This window comes from Apium graveolens, chromosome 2 (genome assembly GCF_009905375.1).
Source record: "Apium graveolens cultivar Ventura chromosome 2, ASM990537v1, whole genome shotgun sequence".
Classification (NCBI taxonomy): Eukaryota; Viridiplantae; Streptophyta; class Magnoliopsida; order Apiales; family Apiaceae; genus Apium; species Apium graveolens.
The window spans coordinates 207,224,121-207,248,818 of NC_133648.1; the positions used below are offsets into that span (position 1 = coordinate 207,224,121).

Below are 24,698 nucleotides of genomic sequence, written 5' to 3' on the forward strand. Positions count from 1 at the left end.
TTGTGGCTTCTTCCTTTAAGTTGTATTCACTAACCTTCTTTTCGACGATGATGTCATCGATAATTTTGGTAGGAATGCGAACACCGTCTTCGATAGCCATCCAAACTTTGACTCCTTGAGATCTAGCATAAATGCGAAACCTCATTTTCCATGTTACAAAGTTGGTGCCATCAAATAGAGGAGGTCGTGAGCTAGATAGACCTTCACCACATCCAACGGGATTAATATACGCCACTCCGGATCACTTTTTGTTGTGCCTGTAAATTTGCAAATCACTTAACAAACACGTTAAAAAGCATCACTCTGATACCAATTGTAAGGTCCTGTAAGAGGGCTATTTTAAGCTAGAAGGGGGGTTGAATAGCTTAATTACCAATTTAAAAATTGTTGTGGCGTTTTAAAAATATTTTATCCCTTTTTAAAACTTTACCGAGTGGTTATGCAGTTTATATGTGCGGAAAATAAAGTGCAAGGAAAGAAAATACCACACGGTGATTTTATACTGGTTCGCGATGGCGCAACCTCTAATAGGTTCGCTCACCCCTACTCTAGTCCCCGAGCTCCTCTCCCGGACTCGGGATTTTCCCTTATAATAAACTCGCTCCTTTAGTAGGCGGAGGAGCCTTTACACTCTTTAATATTTCGGCTATTACGGCCAGATGTCCGTTACCCCACACTTCAAAACCTCCATTATTTTAACACAAATTAATAATATAATAATTATTTTTAGTTCAATAATAAAATTAATTTATTTTAGCATCAAACCCGTTATATTAACGAGCTAATTATATTTAATTTGTTTTTAATTTTATTTTAACTATTGGTGAATGTCATTTTGTTTTAAACTGAATATATAATATATTATGTTTTAGCCTAATGACATTATATGGACCAACATATTACGTTTCAAATTTTATTTTATTTTAACCATGTTCAAGAAAATATTTTTTAGCCATATCGATAGCATTTATTATTTTATTTTAGCATGAGCCATTAGATAGCAAATCTTGGTTTTAGCCTCAGACACATTATATCAACCAAATCCCGCTAATTATTTATAGTTTTTTGTTTAAATTTATTTTACCCGGGTTGAATATTATTTTGGTTTGAACGGAATGGATAATATATATAATTTTATATTAGCCTGATGACACTATATAGATTAAACGAATTTCTTTTAAAATTTTATTTTGTTTTTAGGTGATGACATTATATCTACCAAATGAATTTATTTTCAAATCTTTATTAGTCTTCATTATTTTGTTTTAGTCCGAGATTACAAATCCGACTAACTGTAAGTAATTTTTTTTATTTAAGACTGGATAAATAATATAATTTTGTTTAACTCGGCCCAGTATTTTGTTTAATCCAAAATTTTAGAAATATTATAATTATATTTGTATAAATATTTTTTTTGTGAATATTAAGCAATTTATGAGACTGTTGTATTTAAAATATTACTATAATTCCGATGACCAGACCGACTACCAATCAAACTTTCATTATTTCGTCTTTAATATAATAGTATAGATTCACGACTTTTTTTCAAGAATTATAAGGAAAAATTGTAATTATTTCATTATTTAAACCGTTTTTAAGTTTCTTTTATTACGACTCTAATATATCTTCATATAATAATTTGATAACATTTTATACTATTCTCCTAAAATTAAATATTTTTCAATTCAATAAAATTTTATAAATATCAGTTGAACTAGTTAATTCCTTTAAATTATTGAACAATATAAATTTTTTCGTTAAATAGTATAAATTGAATAAAATGCTACAATATAGTATATATTTAACTTTTATTTGAATAATTCAAAATATTAAAATAATTCAAAATATTTGTACAATATTGTCTTGATCAATGAATATTACTTATCTAAAAAATATATTTCTAAAAGCTAGTTTTTTTAAAGTGAGAAATGAAAAATAAATCGATTTAAAATATCATTGCAGTTTTAACAAATCTCGTGAGATCTCATGTCAAATTTCAAATATTTTTAAGATCGGGACAAATCCTAAAAACAATGATACGCTACCACTGAAGTTAGTAATTTTAATACAAATAATCAATTGATTTGATCCTATAAAGAGCTCAAACGCATTAATTTATATTAACATTAGATATTAAAAAAATTCACATTATTGGTAAGATATTTTTGACGATCTTGTAATTTAAATTTACTAAACGTAGAATATGACGATATTTTTCGGCCGGGTCATGTAATCAAATTTCGAGTATTTTCTGAATAATGGACCAAGTTTTAATTTCAAATTTGTAATAATTGAAATGCATTTGCTCATTATAATTCGAACTTTTCTAAACATGTAATATCAATATAGATTATTTATATATAAGTGATTCTATTTTCAATATTTTTTTAAAAAATTATATATGTACATTTGAATTAGTTTTTATAATAAAAAATATGTTAAAATATATGAGATATATTTTTAAACTAAAAAATGAATAACAAATAAGATAATAATCCATTTATGTACTATGCGTAAATTTATATCTGAAATTCAATTTTTTAAAATTAACAGTACAAATATTCAAGTAACTATATTTTTTTTACGGAATTCAAGTAACTATCTTTAAAGTTAAATAAAATATATTTTAGCACACTTGTATATTATGTGTATGATAAAAACACACGTGACAATACGGTGGAGTGGTATGAGATTGTGTAGGTGAATGAATTATCTTGAATTCAATTCCCACAAACCACTTCTTTTATATAAATAAATATTAAAAAACAGGGAACATGGGTAGTTTAGTATTTTCAATATTATTACCATGTTCTTCTATTATATATACTAGCTTAAATTACGTGCGATGATTTTATTTATTTCATCATATTATAATTTTAAAATATTTATATAAATATACAATAATAATTATAAATTTATAGTAAAAATTATAGGATAACATAAAGTTATAGTTTGTAATTTAACCATATAGTAGTTTAGCGGATATATAAGACTATTTATTTAATTTTTAATAATAGAATAAGTTGTCATCGTAGTTTAGTAGCAAAGGTAGACTATGTTAATATTATTTATTTATTTTTCTAATCAAAATTAGAGGATAACCGTTGAACCATATTTGGGAGTGCTGTGAGAAAAAATTGCTGGTGGAAAAGTGCTGTCAGGAAAATTAGATGACCGTTTGGTAATTTTTTTAAATTTATGCATATTTTGAGATATAATATATAAAAACAATTTTTTTGACAATATTTGATGGTGAAACTGACAGCTATTTCTTGTAAAAGCTTTTTTCAAAAGTACGAGGGACATACTTTTGCTAACAGCAACTTTTCGACCTAAAGCGCTTTTCCCGACAACAGCTTTTAGAATTTAACAAACACCTTTTATGACAGTTTTTCAGCAAAAAGTTGTTGTAGTTGTCTGCAACACCAATACCAAACGAAGTCTATATTTGATTCTATTTATTATAGTATGGATTTGTTTCGCACATGCTAAGAAAGTGTAATTGATCAGTTATAAAAAATTTTGTGCATGTGCAGAGGGTTCATCATCTCCTTATATATATTAAAAGAAAACTATGGGCGAGACATTTTAATGGTTGCCTAATTACAATTTTACCCTTTTATTTTGGAAGATTATAAAAATGCCATCCTCGTATTGTATCTATAAAGAATCGAACCACAAACCTCCTACTCAAACATTTTATATCACTACCATTATGCTACTTCCATTCCTGAGTTAACTTTAAAATTTTTATTAGATAAACCACATCCTGATTTTTTATTAAATTTGTTTTTATTACTTTATTTTTTGAGTAAATAAAATGTTGGTTTATATTATTTATGTGCCTCCTTTTTATATAGTTTTTGTAGTTTTATTATAAAATTTTAAAAATGACACCACATCGTAGTTATTTCACTCACCTCATATTCACTTTCAATTTGTTTCACTCTTTTCACATTTATAAATTCTCTTAATCAACCCCGATTTGTATATATATATATATCAGAATGATGTATATATTTTTTATTTATTTTATTAAATAAAATTTTATAAAAAATAATATTTAAAAATTATAATAGTTATAAAATTATCTATAATTTTATTGATCTATTTTTTTACATTATAATGTAATATATATTTTAAATTTGTCATTTATTTACATTATAAATCAGTTTTAATATGATTTGATATTAAAAATATGAGATATTATCAATGTTTTTATATATTACGAATTAGTAGATTTTTTTATTAAAAAAATATAATAAAAATACAAAATTATTATTTTTTTAATTAATCCCGCATCCCTGTGGGAATCCCCGTTCTAGCAGAGATCGTTAATGAAAAAAATTCTCGTTTCAGATTCAAGGTATGTTCGGGGATTAAGAGCGGGGATAGTAATCCCGACCCCGAAGAGACCCGATGCATATCCCTATAAACAATTTCAAATATTTTTGTTATAATGATATAGTTTTAATTTTTTTAGTAATTAGGATCATATAGCTTTTAGTAAATATCTAATCTCAAAATTCTTGAGATAAGTTAAAATCGAACTGTATGATAAAAAATAGGTTTTCACCACTAAAGTTATCTAATACTGCTCTAATAGTATGTATGAAAATAAAAAAAACAAGACAATTCGATGAAAAAATAAAATAATTATTTATTGTCTTCAAAAATTATTTATGTATAGATGAAAACTGGTTTGAGATAATATATCAATAACATGGAATCCGGTGCCTTGCACAGGATTTTAGGCTAGTTATTAATGAGTTTTCCATGATTTTTTATTAACATGTGACCAAACTAGAAAAATGCTTATAATATAGAGTATAGATTTTATATATGATTTAGTTACAAATCCAACCAATCGAGCCTAAACATTTTGGGGAGCTGAACACCGAAACAGGTCTCAGCTAATCAAACCCCTATACTGTATGTTTCTTACTGCACGCAGTCATTTCACATATACAACTGGTGTAACTGTATTCTGTATATACAAAAACTAATTACAGATAGAGAGCTGGAGAGAAATTGAGAGAGAGGAGAGAGGAGTGTATTACAATCAATTGAGCTGGTGGTACAGGGAATATCCTGTTTGAAATTGTGAGATAAGGCGTCCCCCCACCATCTCCTCATATACAAACACACCTGGTCTGTGTCGTCTTCCATTCATCATCATCATCATCATCATCGTCTTGTATCTATTTGTTAAAATTTGGGCGGAGGTGCCTGTCTGTCTTTATCTGGACCGGCATTGCCTCTCATCACTTCCTTCATCGCCCCCTTTACTACTTTTCAATTCAATACGGAGAGAAAGGACAGAGAGAGATAATATAGAGAGGATGTCAATACCGGAGGAGCCAGATCAAGTGATAAAGCAAAGAGATGGATCGGTGCTGGGAAAGAAAACAATTCTGAAAAGCGACCATTTCCCTGGATGTCATAAAAAACATCTCTCTCCTCAAATTGACGGTGCCCCCAATTTTCGACAGGTATCCATAACGTTTCCTTTTTTCTTCCTACCTTCTTTTCAGCTCCATTTTCTTATTAAATTCAAATTAATTAAGTCGTTTCAATTTGTTTCGTTTTGTTGTTGCTACAATACTATCAACTAGATTACTTTGTTATTTAGGAACCATATTCATTTTCAAATGTTTCGTATTGTTATTATTGATAATCTTCAAAGTTTTAGCCAATGCAGATATCTTCACACTTAACGTTATTGGCACTCTTTTTAATTGCTAGCTTCTTGCATTATAAGATAGGAGGAATTTGGTTGTCGAACACACTTCCTCATCACATGCTTGCACAATTCCAACTTTGTTTTTTCTTTTTATTACTTTTACTTTAACTTGGTGTTTATTTACTTCCTAAACAAAAAACAAAGTATTGACTTTAGTAAACCAAAGGAAAAAACATTGATGATAATAAATATATACATCTACAAAATTGATATTTTCACCTTAGGTTCTTGTGTTTTACATACTTGGGTAATACATTGAATTAATTTCCATTAAATTTATAGTTTTATTTATGATTTTTTTCATACACAACATAGAACATAAATTTTCAATATTCTTATAGATGCTGTCCCCCCCATCCTACGCTGGTATCCTTCTTTTAAGATTATAATTTCTTAAAAGGGTTTCTCACAAAAGAATAGGAAAAAGAAGGAGAAAGAAGGGAATTGTTCCCTTTAATTTTTTTATTTAATTTTACTGTAATATGTTGTATCACCTAATCTGATAAATAAAAGATTTCGGTAGAATCCCATAGACTGATGATGGCTGTGTAGTTTCCTACAGATGTTATGTCTATTGATATGGTAGCTTTATAATAAATTTTGCTGTTACAAGGCATGTATTCTCGGTTCGAACTGCACATATTACATTCCTCTATGTGTGACTGATTTGCTCTGCTTTTTTATACCTGAATATTAATAGGCAGAATCATTTCATGTTTATGGCGTTGCAATTCCAACAACTGATGGAATCAGAAACCTTCTTGACCATATTGGGGCTCAAAGAAATGGGAAGCAAACACAAGTTCTCTGGATTAATCTCCGCGAGGAACCGGTATAGCCCATTACTTTATCTAATGAAATTATCAAGAAAGTAAATGCTAGCCGTATGTATAGACAAGGCACACACATAAGGAATACATGTAAACTGTATCTCTCTTTTATATATATTTGGAATTGAAATCAGAACTCCCCTGTTAATGTCACAATAGCTGAACCTAAATTCTGACAAGGTGGTGCAGAAGTTAGAGCAATTATCCTTTGGTGTCTGAGAATCGCAATGCTATTCATGATAACAGGAAAATAGTCCATGCTAAAATCCCCTGGTAATACTGTGCCAACTGTTGTAGAAAACGAGAACATCTGTCTAAAGTTGGCGTAATCATTAAATTTGAAGACATTTAGCAAGCCGTTTTTCCTGTGCAGTATGAATGCCGTTAACCTTAAAACAGGGGGTTTCAGTGGTAGCAAGATATTAAAAACGTATTCTAATTATTGAGATCCTTAATTGTTATCATTAAAATGACATTTATGAATGATATTACAAATAACGTGATTGATTCCCTGTCTTTCACATTGGAGTTAGTTTTTTGCAATGACTTGAAATTTCACTGACCCTCATACTTTTTTTTTATAGTTTCAATGTGCCCAGAAGATACATATTCGTCTCATATAACATTTCAGCCTTGTTATACCCACATCAAAATGAAAAAAACTTATAGGAAGTAGCCTTGTATAATTCCCAGAGGCGATCAACAGAAAACTGTCATTATTACAAAAACCAGGCAGTAACTAAAAGTTAAGTAATGATAATAATGAAGCATTTAAAATATTTAAATTAGATCATGAGACCATATGGAGGGATATATACAAGTCAATTGTGGTACATGTCAATTTTTTTATAAATCAGAAATGCTTACAAATTTTCTATTATTTGAAACAAAGTTTTAAAAATGAATCTTATTACGTATTTTAGCATCTTGCATCTTCTTTTTGTATTTGATTTTACCAGTTCCTGGTCCAATGGAGGAAACCTGGGATCTGAGGGCTAGCTTTCTTGTTTGTTTTGGAAAGAGGCGAATGTTACACATAGGCTAATCTGTTACTACCCTCATTACCCAGCATTGGCTAAAATTGGAGTAATCATTATCTTTTGGACAACCTTAAATTTTTCAGGCTACAACTTTTTTTTAAATTGTTTTCTTCTGAGAAGCTTCGCATCCAAAATTTATATTTTTTTACTCAATATCTTCATTTATATTGCAGGTGGTGTATATTAATGGACGTCCCTTTGTATTGCGCGATGTGGAAAGACCCTTCTCCAATCTGGAACACACGGTGTGTTTAATTCTTTAGGTGTTTTTGTTAACATATAATTATTGGACACTCTATAATGTTGCATTATTTATAGCATGGTTGTCACGTCGAGGAGTCGAAGCGAGTCGATGGACCTCCCGCTAGTCGACTAGTCGATAAAAAAATAATATATTATTATAAATTATATATCTGTGATTAAATATACACACGTATATATTTGCATTATGTAATTTAGATTTCTAAGTTATAACCTCTTCCATAATGTTTTTTTAGATTCCAAGGAATGCAGTAATTGTGCAGAATGGAGATTGCATAAAAACAGAAGAAAAACATAGCAGAAAATATAATCTATAGAAAAATAAGCAGAATTATAGAACAAAAAATACATGAAAATTAAACTGCAAAATTCAGAACTCAGAATGCAGTAAACACAAAAAGAGAAACAATTAACATAACATATTCTGCAGAGAATTAAATCCTGGAAAGTGGAAACAATAGAAAGACAGCGACAAACAGAAAGTCAGATGCTCAATCTGCAGAAAACAGGGCAGATTTCGAATAGTGTGATTAAAACAAGTTTAAACTTTAAACTTATCTATTATCAGTTATCACATATGTATAGATACATATATATATATATATATAATTATACATACAATATACATACATATATTCAAATGATGGTTTGTATATATAATTATACATACAAAATACATACATATATTAGACAGAGAAGAAGAAGAAGAAGAAGGTAGAATTAAAGATTTGTAGAAGGAAGAGAAGAAGAATTAGAGAAGAAGAAGATTTCTTACCCGTTAAAGAAGTAACCGGTGTTGGAATAGAGAGGAGGCTGTGGCTGGTGGGTAATAGGGTTTTATTAGACCCGTTTCTTTTTTATTAAAGATTGACCGGGTTTTGACCGGGTTTGGACCATTTTTAGTCCGGGTTTGGACCGGGTTATAAACCAGTCGGTGATCCGAACGACTTAGCAGCCCGACTAGTCGACTAGTCGACCGCTTAGTCGACTAGGCGACCGGAATATCAACATTCACCGAGTCGAGATGTTGAGTCGATAACTATTCACTGCTTGGTCGACTAGTTGACGACTAGTCGCGACTAGTCGACCGACATGACAACAATGATTCAAAGGATTATCTGTTGAATACGTGGAATGCTTTTGTTACTTCAAAAGTTTGTTGAATCGTCTGACGTTATCAGTGTTAGTCATTTGATTGGTCTCTTCTGGTTAGTACATACGTAATGAGGCACTGAGACAGGTGTCCTGGATTTTGTTTCCAAGTAGGCAAGTGTTTAAAATCATAGGGTTTTTTTTGGAAGTAATTTGGCACCTAAAACCTTGTACATATGTTATCCCTTACTTATCAATGATGCAGATGGACAAGGGAATCAGTTACAATCATTTTTAAGTACAACATGTGGGTCGTTTTGCAATACATGATTTTTGACATAAATCTATATGATGTTAGTCATACAGTATCAGGATATTAGGTGAAAACACCTGATTTATTCCGGATGTTTATGGCAACCATAACATAGCTTACAACATAACCCATTAACCGGAAATGCAAATCCAGTTGTATGCAACTGACCTTACAGGAAATACTGTAAGCTATATTTATGTTATATTTTGCTCCATCTGTACCTTGTTCTAATATTTGGGAATTTCATTGAATTTTCCAAATTTTTGGAGTTTCCAAGTCTAGCCTTCTAAAATATTTTCAATTTCGAATTGAGTAGGGTATTAACAGGCTTAGGCTTGAACAAATGGAGGATCGTCTTAGGGAAGATATCCTGCAAGAAGCGTCAAGGTTTTTACAAGCGATCTTTCTTGTCTGTGATTTCATTGAGCTGTTCAAATTTTGTCACATCTTTAAAAATTAATTGTATATGCTTTTATTCTGTACTTGTTTTCATATTGAACTGAATAGATATGGAAATATGATACTCGTAACTGATGAGCTACCAGATGGTCAGATGGTAGATCAGTGGGAGCCTGTGACTCATGAATCTGTGAAAACACCATTGGAGGTATAATATGACATTCAATTCTCATTTTGATGGTCTGATGATGATCTCTATTAACATTTATGTTCTAATATTAAGAAATCGTTATCACACCTCTTAAATGATTAATAGTAACTATATTCAATGTAGGTCTATTTGGAACTTCAGAACAGAAGTTATATGGTCGATTATGAGCGTGTTCCTATAACAGATGAAAAATCACCAAAGGAGCAGGATTTTGATATTCTGGTGAGTTCCTTGTTCAATCTCGAGATCATTTGTTATTACATCAAATTCTAGTTATATTCTGGTGAAACTAAGGTAGGAGTGCAGTCAGTTGCTATTAAGTTAAGTTATTATTTTTGGCCAAATTATTCTATTGATTTATCAAAGAGATGAAACAAGTCTACAATAACAAATTGGAGTATTTAACATTATTGATGGATGACATTGAAGCTAATGTAGAAGTGCAGTAGCTACTCAGTCGTTGCCATTTCCTTATGATTACAGTCATGTACTTTGAATAATCACTTAGTAGTCGAGCAGCATATTCTATCTGGTTTTGATCACTTTGACAAGTCTGTGAACTTTATGGCTGATGGTATTCAATTAGTTCAAAGGGTTCAGAGTAAAACTATTTTATGGTTTTATCTAGTTAAGAAATTTATAATCTTCTACGAAAATATGGGATTGTAGTATGACCCTGGTCCAGAACGTTAGAGATGCTATTATTAAGTTCATTTCAGCACCTATTGGGGTTAGGGCCTGAAGTTAATTTAATGCAGGTGTTTAGTGATGAACAAAGAGAGAACAGACAGATATTACTAAACTGCCACACCTAATGACTTATAGAATAGCAGGCAGGGTGGGGATTTTTTTCCACCTCCTTGTAAACAGTATCGAAATCCTTTTCAGAATTAGTAACTGTGGCAGACCAAACACAAATGACAAAAACTATGCTTATTGGTTGTAGAATGTGTATTATGGAAAATACGGTTAGTAGATAAAAGAGGGAAAGAGGTTGAATAGATGTGAGAAAAATTACAGTACAGATGATCTCCTGAGACCTATTACTGTCTTACTTATACTTACTGCAACAGTTTTATTGTCCTAAGTTTTATCTTCACCTAAACTCAATTTGGTGCGATGCTGTCGTAATTTATTTCATAAAATAGCAAGCTACTATGCTAAGCTCATTTGTAAACTTCTCCTTCTTTCACTTGTGTAGTACATAAATCATACAAGTCTTTAATATATTGTTCATCATTATAAATGTTGTTTGCCCTGTTATGAGCCGTAGAACCTTTTTTTAAGAAATTTTTAGGAGCATTCATTGTAAAAACATATATGCTTCAACTAGTATTCACTCAAAGCAGGAATCTGGCAAGTTATAGGTCAAAAGCTACAATAATTTGCAAAAACTAATGTTCTTTTGCTCCTATAAAGTTAAATTTCTTATTGCGCCCATGATGATGTACATGTGATATCTCAATATTTAGCACTTGACATACTTCATCAACACGTCAGATTTTCATTATCCAGTTATCATTTCGTTTCTCTTTGTAATTTTAGGTTCATAGAATTTCTCAAGCTGATATCGAGACACAGATAATTTTTAATTGTCAAATGGGACGTGGAAGAACGACAACTGGGATGGTGATTGCTACACTGGTTTATCTTAATCGGATAGGATCTTTTGGTAGTCATCTTCTTACTTGTGCTATCTGTGTACATGTTTTTAATATGATTTCGGTTCATGCACCTTCGCAGAGCACATTCATGTTTTTCCAATAATCCTAGGTTCTTCAAACGATAATTTTTACTAATATTTAGGATCCTATTTATGCAATATGTTGAAAACCGTTTTTTGTTACAAAACTGGAAATAATAACAAATAGGTTAGGATAATAAGTAGAATATGGTGTCCACCTTTTTCCCTCATTTTGAAAGAGTGAACTGTAAAATTTTACTATAAATTTAAAAAAAATTAAATGTGAGATATTAGGTAAGAAAAAGACGCTCCAAAAGTTACGCTTTGCCAACTGTTATTTTTTTTTTCTAATTACACAATGATATCAATTATTACATAATTTCCCCATATATCCGAGATAGATTATAGTAGCCAGCAATTATCTTTTTAAGTCACTCCCTTGATCAATAAAATGACATTTTTCTGACTGTTATCTTACAATTCACATAATAATGTCCCCATTCAGTTCTTAAGTGATGTCTATTTTGCTATATTTTGCTATTTATAAATGTTGTAGCTGTATAGTTTACCTCCCTATTTGTCATGAAGTCTATTACTAAAACTAAAAGCTAGCTGCACTTTTAATTTTTTAAAATCATATAATGATAATATAAAAAGGCAATATTAATGGAAGTTTGATCTTTTGTTCATGATATATAATGACCTATGATATGGTATAAGATAGTTGAACAAGATATTTTATAATGAAAAATACTGCAAAACATATTATTTTGCGATCGTTTTATATAAATATCACTATTCAAATAAAAAACTTGCAAATCTCATATATATTTTATAAGTAGAATATGTATCTTCTGCAATGTAAAGATGTATGTTCTGTAAACTAAACATGTTTTGTGTAATAATATGTTTTGCAATTTTCTACTCATAAATTGTATGTGTTATGCATAATTTTCATTAAAATGATGATGTTATGCAAGATTATTCACAAAATAATATCTTCTGCAATATTTTACGTAATATTTTAATTGCAGAACATAAGTGGACTCCAGGACTCTACAAAAAATGAGGACTCTATAGAACTTAACTCTCTCTCTCTCTGTATATATATATTCAATATCAGTATAGTGATTCTCGTACAAGCACCTTTTATAAGCACCAATGGTAGCTGAATTGTTCTAGAAATCCAAAAATTATATTATACTAGACCGTTTAGAATAAAAAATAAAATATTTTAATAGTCACCTCACTCCTTCAGAAAACTTGGATTTAGGGGAGTTATGAAATAATTATCTCATACAACCAAATGCAAGCCTTCCCTCACAAGCTAAGCAAGTGAATTCTCACCCTGGTAACAAATTCATTTTTTTTTGGGGAACTGAATGTCATTTTTATCATTACTGTTGATATCGAAAGAGTATGAAGATCTAATCTCAACACATTTGTATATACATAAACTTAAGAGAGCAAATTGAGAAACTTAATAAATTCTATTATCTATAGCATAGTGATAACTTGATAGGATTTTGGTGAAGTCATCTAAAATAGACTGGAGTCGCAACTACTTTCCTTTTACTTCAATGAAAGAGGAGTGGTAGAAATTTTGTGCCAGTAACTGTATACATTGGACTCGGTTGATCTACCTATAAAACCCTGACGAAATGTTTGATTTAATGAAATACCAGGTGGTCTTATTTTGAATGATGTGAAAGAATAATATTTACTTTCTAAAAATAAAAAGAATCTTTTACTTTTTATGATATAATTCCATGACGAGTTCCATCAGTCGGAAAACAATAGAAAACGAATTTCATAATAGGTAGTAAAAAGTGGAAAAGTACTTGCTAGCTATGGAAATTGAAAATCTTTGCAGTAACCCTTACTTTTAAGAATATGACAAAAACCTGAACATTGGAAATGGAAAAGATTGCTCTTACATGCTGTTTCCTGCCATCTTTTATTTTTTGAGATTTTGATTACTTAGATCAATATTATGGTCGGAAATTTGTTTTTAAACCTTATTTTATAAATTCTTAGCTGTATGGACCAGTAAAAGTAAGTTGTTTATGTTATTGTGTGTGATGACCATCACGATGGAAAATTAAATAGATCACAAAAGCGATCAAAATTAAATCACTCCTTTGACATTACTGAAAAGATATAGTATTTATTAGTAAATGCCGAAGACATCTCTGATGCATTTGTTTTCAAGGTATCGAGAGGACAAGTTCGCTTGGAAAAATTTCTGAGTATGGTTCTGATGTTGCTGATAAAATGCCGAATTCAGAGGAGGCCGTATCTAGAGGGGAATATACAGTAATTAGAAGTTTAATACGGGTTTTGGAGGTTTGAAGGAGGTTTCCTTAAATTATTTAATTCAAGAATTTAGAAAACAATTCTAATTTCTGTACCGGTTTGAAATGTGTTTCAGGGTGGTGTTGAGGGAAAAAGGCAAGTGGACAAAGTCATTGACAAGTGCTCCTCTATGCAGGTTATTTACATATTTTTTATGTCTTGATCTACTTAGGTGTCACTCAAGTTCTTATGTGGTTCTTGTGCAAGTTGCCCACTTTTATTTTGTTAGAGCGCATTTTTAAGAAAGGTAGTTACGCCTACTTTCTTCTTCCTATCTCAGTTGGAGGGGTTAGTACTTCCAGAAGTGAGATTTTCTGGTGTTCATAAGTTCTACAGTTTCATCTATGTTATCAAATCATGCTGGTTTACTTTATCCGGAAATAACATAAAATCTATATTAACTGTTATCTGCAGAACTTGCGTGAAGCTATTGCTACTTATCGCAACAGCATTTTGCGTCAGTCTGATGAGATGAAGAGGGCGGCGCTCCTGTCCTTTTTTGTGGAGTACTTGGAAAGATATTATTACCTTATATGCTTTTCGGTATATCTTCATACAGAGAGAGCAGCGCTTGATCCTGAATCCTCTAGTTACTGCAGCTTTTATGAATGGATGAAATCGAGGCCAGAACTATATACCATTATTCAAAGGTAAGTAATGTATTCTATTTATTTAGCATAGTTACGGTTTCCAGTCTGAACTAGAGGTGACTTGACAAAAGTAACACATTAAATACACATAATAGTGTCAACATATTATTGTTTCAGACTGTAATTGAGAAAACTATTTGTGCATTATTCAGATGGTGTTTAAAACTTTGATGACATTACTACTTGTTATAAACTCGGAGCAGTCACCCATCTGCATGTGTGCCTTCTGCGTCTATCTTTGTGATGGCCTAATTTCCTTCGTGGTTTTATCTTTTTATTTTCCTAGTGGCTCAATTAATGACATCTGTTTTTTTAAGGAGGCCCTAGATTTTTTTTAATTGTCTAATATGGAATCTCATGTGTGCTATTCATTTGGTATCCCTTTAATAGAGTGCTATTTAAAAGTTGTCCACAAAAGTTCTCTTTAATTTTTATCTTCACTAATTTTTCCAGATGGCACCATAATTCATTTAGCAACCATTAAATCATGAGTCGGAGGACACCTGCCATCCACAAGTAACTCTTACCATAAAAATGTGAATTAAGAGAGAAACCCAAATAGTGCACAAAAATACAAGCAATTACACGTGTCCAGGCTTGTCTTCTTGCCTTCTCAATAAAACTTTTAAGCATTCCCAAAAAGTTCGTACTCGAAGATTTTAGTATAAATATTGTGAATATAGGAGGAGCAAGTCGTCCATCCAACTCATTTTCTTCTTCATCCTATCATTCTCTTTAATGTGAAACAACAAGTCGTCTTCTTTTTTTCTTTTATCCTTTTTACTTATTCTAATAATCATCGGAGTTAGAAATGGGGGTGTGCGGAGATGACGAACTATAGCGTGGCCCACAATGATCTAGTTTGAGATCGACCCACTTTCTGGAAGGAACAAATCGGTTTGGTTCCATACTGCGACCCGTTAACTTGTGAAACACTTTTTCTAAGGTATGTACAGTAGAAGCCCTCTAAATTGATCCCCTCTCTAGAGTGAAAACTTTTCTAAATTGATGAAAGATCTTGATCCCGACTTGGGAGCTAGTATTAAAATTTTGTAACCACTATATCGTTGTTGTAGTCTCTTTTTTTTTAATAAATATGTAGTGCCGAATCTCAGCCGTAACTTTCACACAAAGTGATTAATAATTGCATATATATATATAAATATGTATATATATTAATATAATAATAATAATAATTTGTGTTTGGTTTTCTTGTCTAATAACTTCTATGGTATCTATAAATTGTCTTCAGTTGTTCATCGTGGTATTTGTCATTTTGTTTTTCTAGAAAACGTTCCTAAACTTAATGAATGTTACTGAATTTAGAAGTCTTTTTTTGGGGAGAAAGTGTTAACATTCATAAATGTGAGTATATTTTATTTAAAAAAAACAAATGATATGTATATAATATGTATTGGTGGCTAAAAATTAAAATTTAATTATTTTTGAAACAAAAAAAAACCATGCTCTCTTACAGGATAACCTCTCTAAACTTAAAAAAATTTCGATTCTAAAGATATCACCCTAGAGGGTTCTACTGTACATGGCCCTAGCCAGGATATAGTCTAGTGATATATATGCACTAGATTACATTATATTTAAAAGAATTGGAACAGCTAACATGTATTAGCACCCATTATTTTGGTTGATGTTATTAGCTTATATATACTCAACCAAGAATGCAATTAAACTACATTATCCTCAGTCCTCCTGTATGTGATTTAATGCTGCTGCATTTTGTTATAATGTTTTAAGAATATTATAATAACATCCTAGAACTTATCCTTGCATCTTTTGCAGGTTGCTAAGAAGAGACCCAATGGGTGCACTTGGTTATGCAAAAATGAAAGCATCTCCTCTGAAACTTACGGAATCTGCTGAAGGCCGTCCTTCTGATATGGAAACTATTGCAGGATCGAGGCATGGAGAGGTTCTAGGAAGTCAAACAGTTCTTAAAAGTGATCACTGTCCTGGCTGTCAACATCCTCCTTTACCAGAAAGAGTAGAGGGTGCCCCTAATTTTCGAGATATTCCTGGTTTTCCAGTTTATGGTGTTGCAAATCCAACCATTGATGGCATATTATCTGTTATCCATAGGATAGGTAGCTCGAAAGGGGGCCGTACGGTTTTCTGGCATAATATGAGGGAAGAACCTGTGATATACATCAATGGGAAACCATTTGTTCTCCGTGAGGTTGAAAGACCGTATAAAAACATGCTCGAGTACCGGGTATGCATTTTGCATCCTCCGAATCCAAAAGGATATCTATAAGTCAGAGTATGACATGTATATGTCCACTTATGTGTATATTGTGTGTTTATTACGTAATATTTGACTAGCTTTATAGTTTATAGATTTTAACATTTCTTTACTTTGTTAAAATACATTAAAATTATGAAACGACAATGTTTGATATATTCAATTATATGTATTGATTTACCTGTATCAAATCTGCAACTAGAAGAAGTATATATCTGGCTTTGGAACAATTATTTCACTTGTGTGGTCTTGGGGATAAAAACAGATGACAGGATTTCTACAGTATTTGCGCATCTTGCTATTTAGCCAGCTTCCTTGATTGCTCATATGCCATATTAGCTTCTCACTTCAGTAAAGTTTGAGTACCTTTTACTTTTCCATACTTCATGTGGCTATAATAGGATATTTACTTATAGGGAATTGATCGTGATAGAGTGGAGGGAATGGAAGCTCGATTAAAGGATGATATTCTGCGAGAAGCTGAACGCTACCATGGTGCTATAATGGTCATTCATGAAAGTGATGATGGGAAAATCTTTGATGCATGGGAACATGTAAGCTCTGAAGTAGTTAAGACCCCACTTGAGGTCTTCAAAGGTTTGGAGGCTGATGGTTTTCCAATCAAATATGCTAGGGTGCCTATCACTGATGGCAAAGCTCCAAAAAGTTCCGATTTTGACACATTGGCCATGAATATAGTATCCGCTCCCAGAGATGCAGCTTTGGTCTTCAATTGTCAGGTAAAACTTCTCCTTGGCTACCAACTTGAACTATATCTATACTTTCAAAGTAGGTTTAAATATCACTGAAAAGTGAAAAAGTATTGAATTCATGTGACAAATGCTACTTAGTATCTAACAGATGGGTCACGGAAGGACAACCACTGGTACTGTTATTGCTTGCCTTCTGAAACTTCGTATTGACTATGGGAGACCAGTTAGAATACTGCTCGATGATTTGTCTAACGAAGAGGCAGATGATAATTTATCAAGTGGTGAAGAAACTGGAGGCACGCCTCGGAAAGAAGCAAGTCATACTTTCGGGATAAATGACATCCTATTGTTGTGGAAGATAACAACATTGTTTGACAATGGTGTGAAATGTCGGGAGGCCTTAGATGCTATCATTGATAGATGTTCTGCTCTTCAGAACATACGTCAAGCAGTTTTGCATTACAATAAGATATTCAATAAACAGCAGGATGAGCCAAGGGAAAGGAGAGTAGCACTGAATCGTGGTGCTGAGTACCTTGAGCGTTATTTTCGCCTAATTGCTTTTGCTGCATATCTTGGAAGTGAAGCATTTGATGGATTTTGTGAAAAAGGGAAAGCGAAAATGACATTTAAGCACTGGCTCCATCAAAAACCGGAGGTTCAGGCAATGAAATGGTCAATTAGATTGCGGCCAGGACGATTCTTTACAGTCCCCGTATGTCTTTTTCCCCCTTTTTCCCTGTCATTTATTTTAGTGTAATAGGCATTCTTTTCATGTAACTTAACTGGATGTGTGTTTTCTTTTGGCGTCAGGAAAAGCTGAGAACGCCTCATGAATTTCAGCACGGCGATGCAGTTATGGAAGCAATTGTAAAAGACCGTAAGGGTTCTGTTCTAGGAAAAGGGTCTATTCTAAAGATGTACTTCTTTCCTGGTCAAAGAACTTCCAGCTCTATACAAATTCATGGTGCGCCTCATGTCTTCAAGGTGAGTAAATCTTACATGTTGCCAAAAAAGGGTGCCTCAATTTTTTTTTCTCTTTGTCAGTCTATTCCACTTATCCAGTGCAGCAAGCATGCTTTTGCCAGTTTTGGCAGGCCCTTGTCTGGTAAGTTCTTTTTCGTTATTCCTCTTGTTGCAGGAAACAAGCAGCCCATATATTCATTTGTCATTTTACAGATACTTGGATAATTATAGTTTTTTACATCATATGAAATGAAACTGAAGCAGCAAAAGCTTCTAATTGTTATCACCTTGGTCTGAAGTTTTATTTTAGTTAAAGTGAAAATCTCAATACTATATCACATTACTGTTTAGAAAGCTCCTGAGTCCTGTCTTATAGTATATTTGGCAACCCTACCCGTGGTTTATAGTTCCCTTGGTACCCCTTGAAGAGGGTTGACAATTCGTGTCTCAGGAGAGGCATTGAGTTATATGTGGTTCGTCAAGTTGACATTGTTACTCTTTGGACCATTAACTTTTACTGAGTTTAGAATTTTGGTTTATACAATAGCAAAACGCAAGAATAATAATAGTTATCTTATTTATTAAAATCTTGAATCATGCACCCTTTTATGGAAAGTCAAGGAAGTCATTTGGTTGTTGTTACTTTAATCTAAGTGTGTATTATAGTATGTCACACATGATTCAACAGGAACGTGCTCTAGTGTGATCTTATGTCCAATGCTAAGTTGATGAAAATACGATCTTTTTAACCAAGTATACAGATCTCTTTTACGTGCCAAAGCAACACATTTAAGCTCTTTTCTTCAGTTAAAAGAGCTCACACATATTAGGATTTAAGTTTTAAACAAGGCATGCTATCTTATATATAAAATTTCTATCATATTTGCCTTTGGGGTCTCTTCATACAAACACATAGTTACATAGCTAAAGAGTTGACTTGCAATCTTCAGTCTAGCCTTGATATTACTTTTCATTTTATACTTGCTACCTGAGAAGTCTGAAATTGGGTGATGCGCCGGCTATTTTAATATATTCTAAAATGTTGGTATCTATTTCGTTGAAGATATCATAATGGGTAAAACTATGAATGATATTTATAGTAAAACTTAATTTATGGTATAATTCAGTTTATATCTCATAACATGTAGTGTTTTTACTATAATTTAGAATTGTATGCAACAGATATGGTTTTTGTGACATTGTTTTTTTTAGTAATATGTGTGTATATATATATATATGTATACCATATTAGCTTATATCATGTGCACTGGGCAGGTTATTTTTAATATTTGTTTTTAACTTTTTTTTCTTACTTAAATGTGTTAAAATTATAATTAATATGTGTGGTTTAATTAGAATAACTTTTTAAATAAGTGGACCCGTTAAAATTGGTATCTTAAAAAATTAGCTCCTAGAAATGTATTTAAAATAGAGCAGTTATATGAGTTATATTCAGAATAAGTTTTGAATATAGTTAGATCCATAAAAATAGGATTTTAATCATGAACCCGTTAACTTAGGTTGGGCCAAGAGATTTGATTAAATTACAATATTAATGTGTTTTTTTTTAAAAATAGGCCCGTTAAAATAAGTTGTTAAATTAATAGGATCGTAGACTGTTCCAGTTACCGACGAACCGAGACTTTTAATATTTCGACTTTTATACTATAGTATCTATATTTTTTCTTATCTATATTTGCTTTTCTGTTAGAGGTGCGATTTAATTAGAATAGTTTTTAAAATAATTCCGTTAAAATAGGTTTTTTAAAATAAGTAGGCTCTATAGTTGCACAGGAATTAGTTTGTCATATGAGTTATAATTAGAATAAATTTTAAATATAATTAGACCCGTTAAAGTAGTGTTCTAATAATTAGGTTCATTAAATTAGGTTTTTAAAATAGGCCGGCGTAGAGATGTGATTAAATTAGAATACATGTTAAAATATGTTTTAAGATAAATAGGCCCGTAGACTGGTCCAATTACTGATAGACTATCGAACAACCAAAACTTTTAATTCGGCTTTAATAATATAGTTCTAGATATGTTTGCGTTATAGATAAATATGTTAAGAATTGTAACTGATATGGAAACAAACATGATCCTTTGTAATTTAAAATTGCACATCGGGAAAAGTAATATCTTTCTTGTAGATTTATCGAGGAGAGGTTGTAATTTGATTTTCCTTGCATTATGATTCTTAATAGAAAGTTGATCGTGACTCCATATGAAGAAAAATGACTTTGTCAAATTTTGTTTCACATTCTTGAGCTACACAAGTATTGATCACTCCAAACTTGGATTTTACTACAATAATTTCTGGAGTAGTTAGGAGAGAGGGACTTAATAAACTTTCTAATCAATGCTAACTCAATGGATGACATTTTTTGTTTTTTATAGCTAGAGTACAATATAATTAGTTTTGGGCACTTCAGACAAATTAAGACTAAGCTAAGTTATATTGTGAAGCAAAACGAGTTCTCAATATTCTTAGATACATTAATGGGGTGATATTAGATACTGTTGTACTTGCGAGAATGTAAAAGGTCTCCCTTTTTCTTTCAGGTGGATGGACATCCAGTGTATAGCATGGCAACTCCGACAATCGCTGGCGCAAAAGAAATGTTAGCTTACTTGGGTGCCAAACCCTCTGTGAATGGAAGTAATGTGGCAAGAGTAATTCTGACCGACCTGAGAGAAGAAGCTGTTGTTTACATTAATGGCACGCCTTTTGTCCTCAGAGAACTGAATAAACCTGTTCATACTCTCAAGCATGTGGGAATCACTGGTCCCGTGGTCTGTCACAATTTATCATAGCATTCATGTTATTTGTCACGGCGGATATATTCTCAACATCTTTTGTATTTAATCTATAGGTGAAACATATGGAGGCCAGGCTAAAAGAAGATATAATATCTGAAATCAGACGTTGTGGTGGTCGTATGCTTTTACACCGTGAAGAATATAATCCCACATTAAATCAAGCCAGTGTAATAGGATATTGGGAAAATATCTTCTTAGATGACGTAAAGACACCTAGCGAGGTGTATGCTTCTCTAACAGATGATGGTTTTAATATTGCATACAAAAGAATACCATTAACTAGAGAAAGAGAAGCCTTGGCGTCTGATATTGATGCAGTGCAAGACTGTATGGACGAGTAAGTATATTGTATATCATCAATCATTTAAAAACACATGAAATAGCAACACAACTATCTTGAATTTTAGAAGCATTTATCGTAATAAATTTTTGGATGAATGCAAGTAAAGTATTAATGTTTAAAAGTTGAGAAGGATGAAAATGTTGCAGCAACCTTAGTAACATCTATTTGTTCAGAAAGCAAAAATCTGAAAGTAAGGTTGGATATGGTCTTTGAGCTAATTATTGAAGACATGATTTGGTCTCATTGTGCCCTATTGTAGCAAACATAAGCAACAAACAGCTCCAGCGTAACTGTACCATATAATTGTCTATTCTATGATTGGACACATTTAATAGTACATGTTATTTTTTCCTTTTCTTGTGCTGTCTTAAACAGAGAATTATTTCCAAATCTTAGTACTGGTACTGCCCTTTTTTGCAGCTCTGCAGAAGCCTATCTTTTTGTATCACACACAGGTTTTGGGGGTGTTGCTTATGCAATGGCCATCATATGTATAAGGCTTGAAGCTGAAGGCAAGTTAGCATATAATATTCCCAGACCACTTGTTGGAAATTCACATCTTTCTGCTGAGGAAGCACTCAGGATGGGTGATTATCGTGACATATTAAGTGTGACTAGAGTTCTGATGCATGGTCCAGAGAGCAAAGCAGATGTTGATGCTGTTATAGACAGGTATCTAACTCATTGGCCCAACCTGCTTTCTAAGTCTCACGAGAAAAATAAATAAAAGCCTGCATAAATGTGTGACTACAAATTAGTGAAAAATGTGATTCGAAGTCCAGAGATTTTGCCATCATACCCTTTTGTTATCTGTTTGGTATCTTTCCATATTAGGAGTCAAATGCTTCCGGAGATGCTATGTCTATAGTATCTTGATGCAAATTAAGTTACTATAATTAAAATTTACCGACAACTATCTGAAAACTGAACTTCTGTACAAAGAAGGACCTCCCTTTTTATGTTTGTTCTGTCAATTTAGGCAGATATTCTAAATTGGTCCCTCTCTATAGGTGTGCAGGTGCTGGGAATTTGCATGATGATATTCTCTATTATATTAAAGAACTCGAAAAGTTATCAGTGGGTGATGATGAACACAGAGCTTACCTAATGGATGAGGGTCTTAAAGCATTAAGGTTAGATTAATTTTTGGTTTTTGCGATCTGCTTGAAGTCTTAAACTGTTAAACATAGATTCCCGAGTGAATGATGAATATTGCATCAATTTTCGTATTCTCTTGATTTATATTAATTATATGTTAATTACGGGCATGTCATGCATGCATTCGTTTGAATTAGTTCTCAATAAAGTAGTGAAATTACAAAAGTTCTTACCAAGAGATTAACATATCTGACATCGTAGTCCTTGGAATGTCTCATTTGTTCAGAAAACTGCCCAAGCCAATCATATGCATGCCCTAGATCCTAATTTGACGTGACGTGTGCATAAAAAAGGAACGATTATCTGCCTTTGTTTTAGTGTAAGCCTGGGAAAAGATCCTATTCAATCATGACAATTTTTCCCACAACCTTGTTTTGCAGACGCTATTTTTTTCTTATTACGTTCAGATCCTACCTTTACTGCAATTCAGTAGCTAAGATGAGCTTCAGCACCTGGATGGATGGAAGGCCAGAACTCGGTCATCTTTGCAGTAACCTTAAAATTGTGTAGATGCTGTAAAAATGAGGTGTACAGCTTCATAGGTTTCGACTTCCTTTTGCATGAGCAAAGCCTACATCTTCTCAGGTATATGTGGCCAAATGTACAGCTGGAAAAGTTTGCACTCTCTCACAGAAACTACAGTTCAGTGTTGTAACTATATATGTAAATTCATAGTTTACATGACATGGTGATGCATGAAAGATGAAATATGTAGTAAATAAATTAGTGGCATCGAAAGTATATTAAAGTAAATTCTTTTGCCTGGGGTTTAGATTACATGTGAATAATATGATACAATCCCAACATAAATTCTGTTTTTGAAGCTTGATTTTGATAAGAAACTGATGTTATGGGATATCGAGTTTTCCAAGTTCTGAACTCTTGCCAAGTGAAAAAGAGCCTACTTGAAAACACTTTCAAGCCCGTTCAGGTGCAACTAAAAAGATTTCGTATGATTTACAGTTATTATGAAAACTATAATTTTGAATTAGTATGTTATTATCTGTAACTTATCAGTTATTAATAGTCTTAAAAATAAAAACATATCGTACCCACTAAGGACTCGTCAAAAATATAATTTTCATCCAGGCATAACTCATGCCCCAGCCAAAAAGGGTGTTCAATTCTAAAGCCTAGCAAAAAAAAGCAGTTCATTTTTTAACTGATCTTTTCTTACTTTGTGAGTTTGTGTTTGTATTACAGCCCCTCATAATTTGAACTCAGTTTTTTCCCGCCCACCCATTTCACCACCACAAAGCACCGGAAATATCATGCCTTGCCGTATATAGAGGTGGCAAAACGGGTGGGTCGGCTCGCCCCGACTCGTCTTTTTACTCGTATAAAATCGGTTCGTCTCGGGTCGGTTCGAACTCGACATAGACCGTAAAAATTAATGAGGCGTTCACGAATTCAAGTACTATGCATCGTGGATCCACGACACGACTCGAAAATTCGGCACGACACGTACTCGTCTCGACTCACATGATCAGCTCGGCACAACCCGCCTATTTCGTATGAATCTACTATCTAACTAATATAGCGTTGCCAAACTTTCTTTTCCAAAGAATATGTAATAGTAGTCCATTTGTCTAAATTTTGAAATTTCAAAGATATTTATTTTATTTTTAAAATTTTTATGTGTGGTTTTCACAAAATTATTTTTTAAAAACAACGATAAACATCTAAAAAAATTCTTTTCTGTTAAGATTTATTTTCTAAATTGATTTTTAATCCATTTTTCATAATATTTTTATTGTAATCAAATAAGAAAATACTTTTTCCAAAATAATTTTTCAACAAATAAATAAAGAAATCAAATTATTTTTTCAAATGTATACGAGTTTTTTTTTTGCTAAATA

The 24,698-nt window shown here is 32.0% G+C and overlaps 1 protein-coding gene across 2 annotated transcripts; it reads left to right on the top strand.

The window, feature by feature from the left end:
* Window positions 1-4,889: 4,889 nt before the first annotated feature.
* On the top strand, window positions 4,890-23,611 carry LOC141708088 (uncharacterized). 2 transcript variants are annotated; one of them, XM_074511566.1, is made up of 19 exons: window positions 4,890-5,492; window positions 6,444-6,575; window positions 7,787-7,858; window positions 9,596-9,666; window positions 9,787-9,886; window positions 10,013-10,111; window positions 11,435-11,561; window positions 13,786-13,919; window positions 14,005-14,064; window positions 14,343-14,578; window positions 16,379-16,808; window positions 17,255-17,578; window positions 17,700-18,266; window positions 18,365-18,538; window positions 21,081-21,311; window positions 21,392-21,675; window positions 22,102-22,353; window positions 22,692-22,814; window positions 23,066-23,205. In XM_074511566.1, the coding sequence occupies exons 1-19, from the start codon at window positions 5,343-5,345 to the stop codon at window positions 23,097-23,099; spliced, it is 3,600 nt and encodes a 1,199-aa protein (XP_074367667.1). In that variant the 5' UTR covers window positions 4,890-5,342; the 3' UTR covers window positions 23,100-23,205. The 2 variants fall into 2 exon arrangements, with proteins under 2 accessions (XP_074367667.1, XP_074367666.1); XM_074511565.1 differs by lacking the exon at window positions 23,066-23,205 and adding an exon at window positions 23,220-23,611 and having other exon boundaries at window positions 4,892-5,492.
* Window positions 23,612-24,698: the final 1,087 nt, after the last annotated feature.

What these genes read in the sequence shown, in the direction of transcription:
- LOC141708088 (XM_074511565.1), top strand. Translation starts at nt 5,343, where the DNA reads ATGTCAATACCGGAGGAGCCAGATCAAGTGATAAAGCAAAGAGATGGA. An exon ending in ACAAGTGCTCCTCTATGCAG is followed by an intron (nt 14,065 to 14,342) that starts GTTATTTACATA and finishes TGTTATCTGCAG; the next exon opens with AACTTGCGTGAAGCTATTGC. An exon ending in GTTGATGCTGTTATAGACAG is followed by an intron (nt 22,354 to 22,691) that starts GTATCTAACTCA and finishes CCCTCTCTATAG; the next exon opens with GTGTGCAGGTGCTGGGAATT.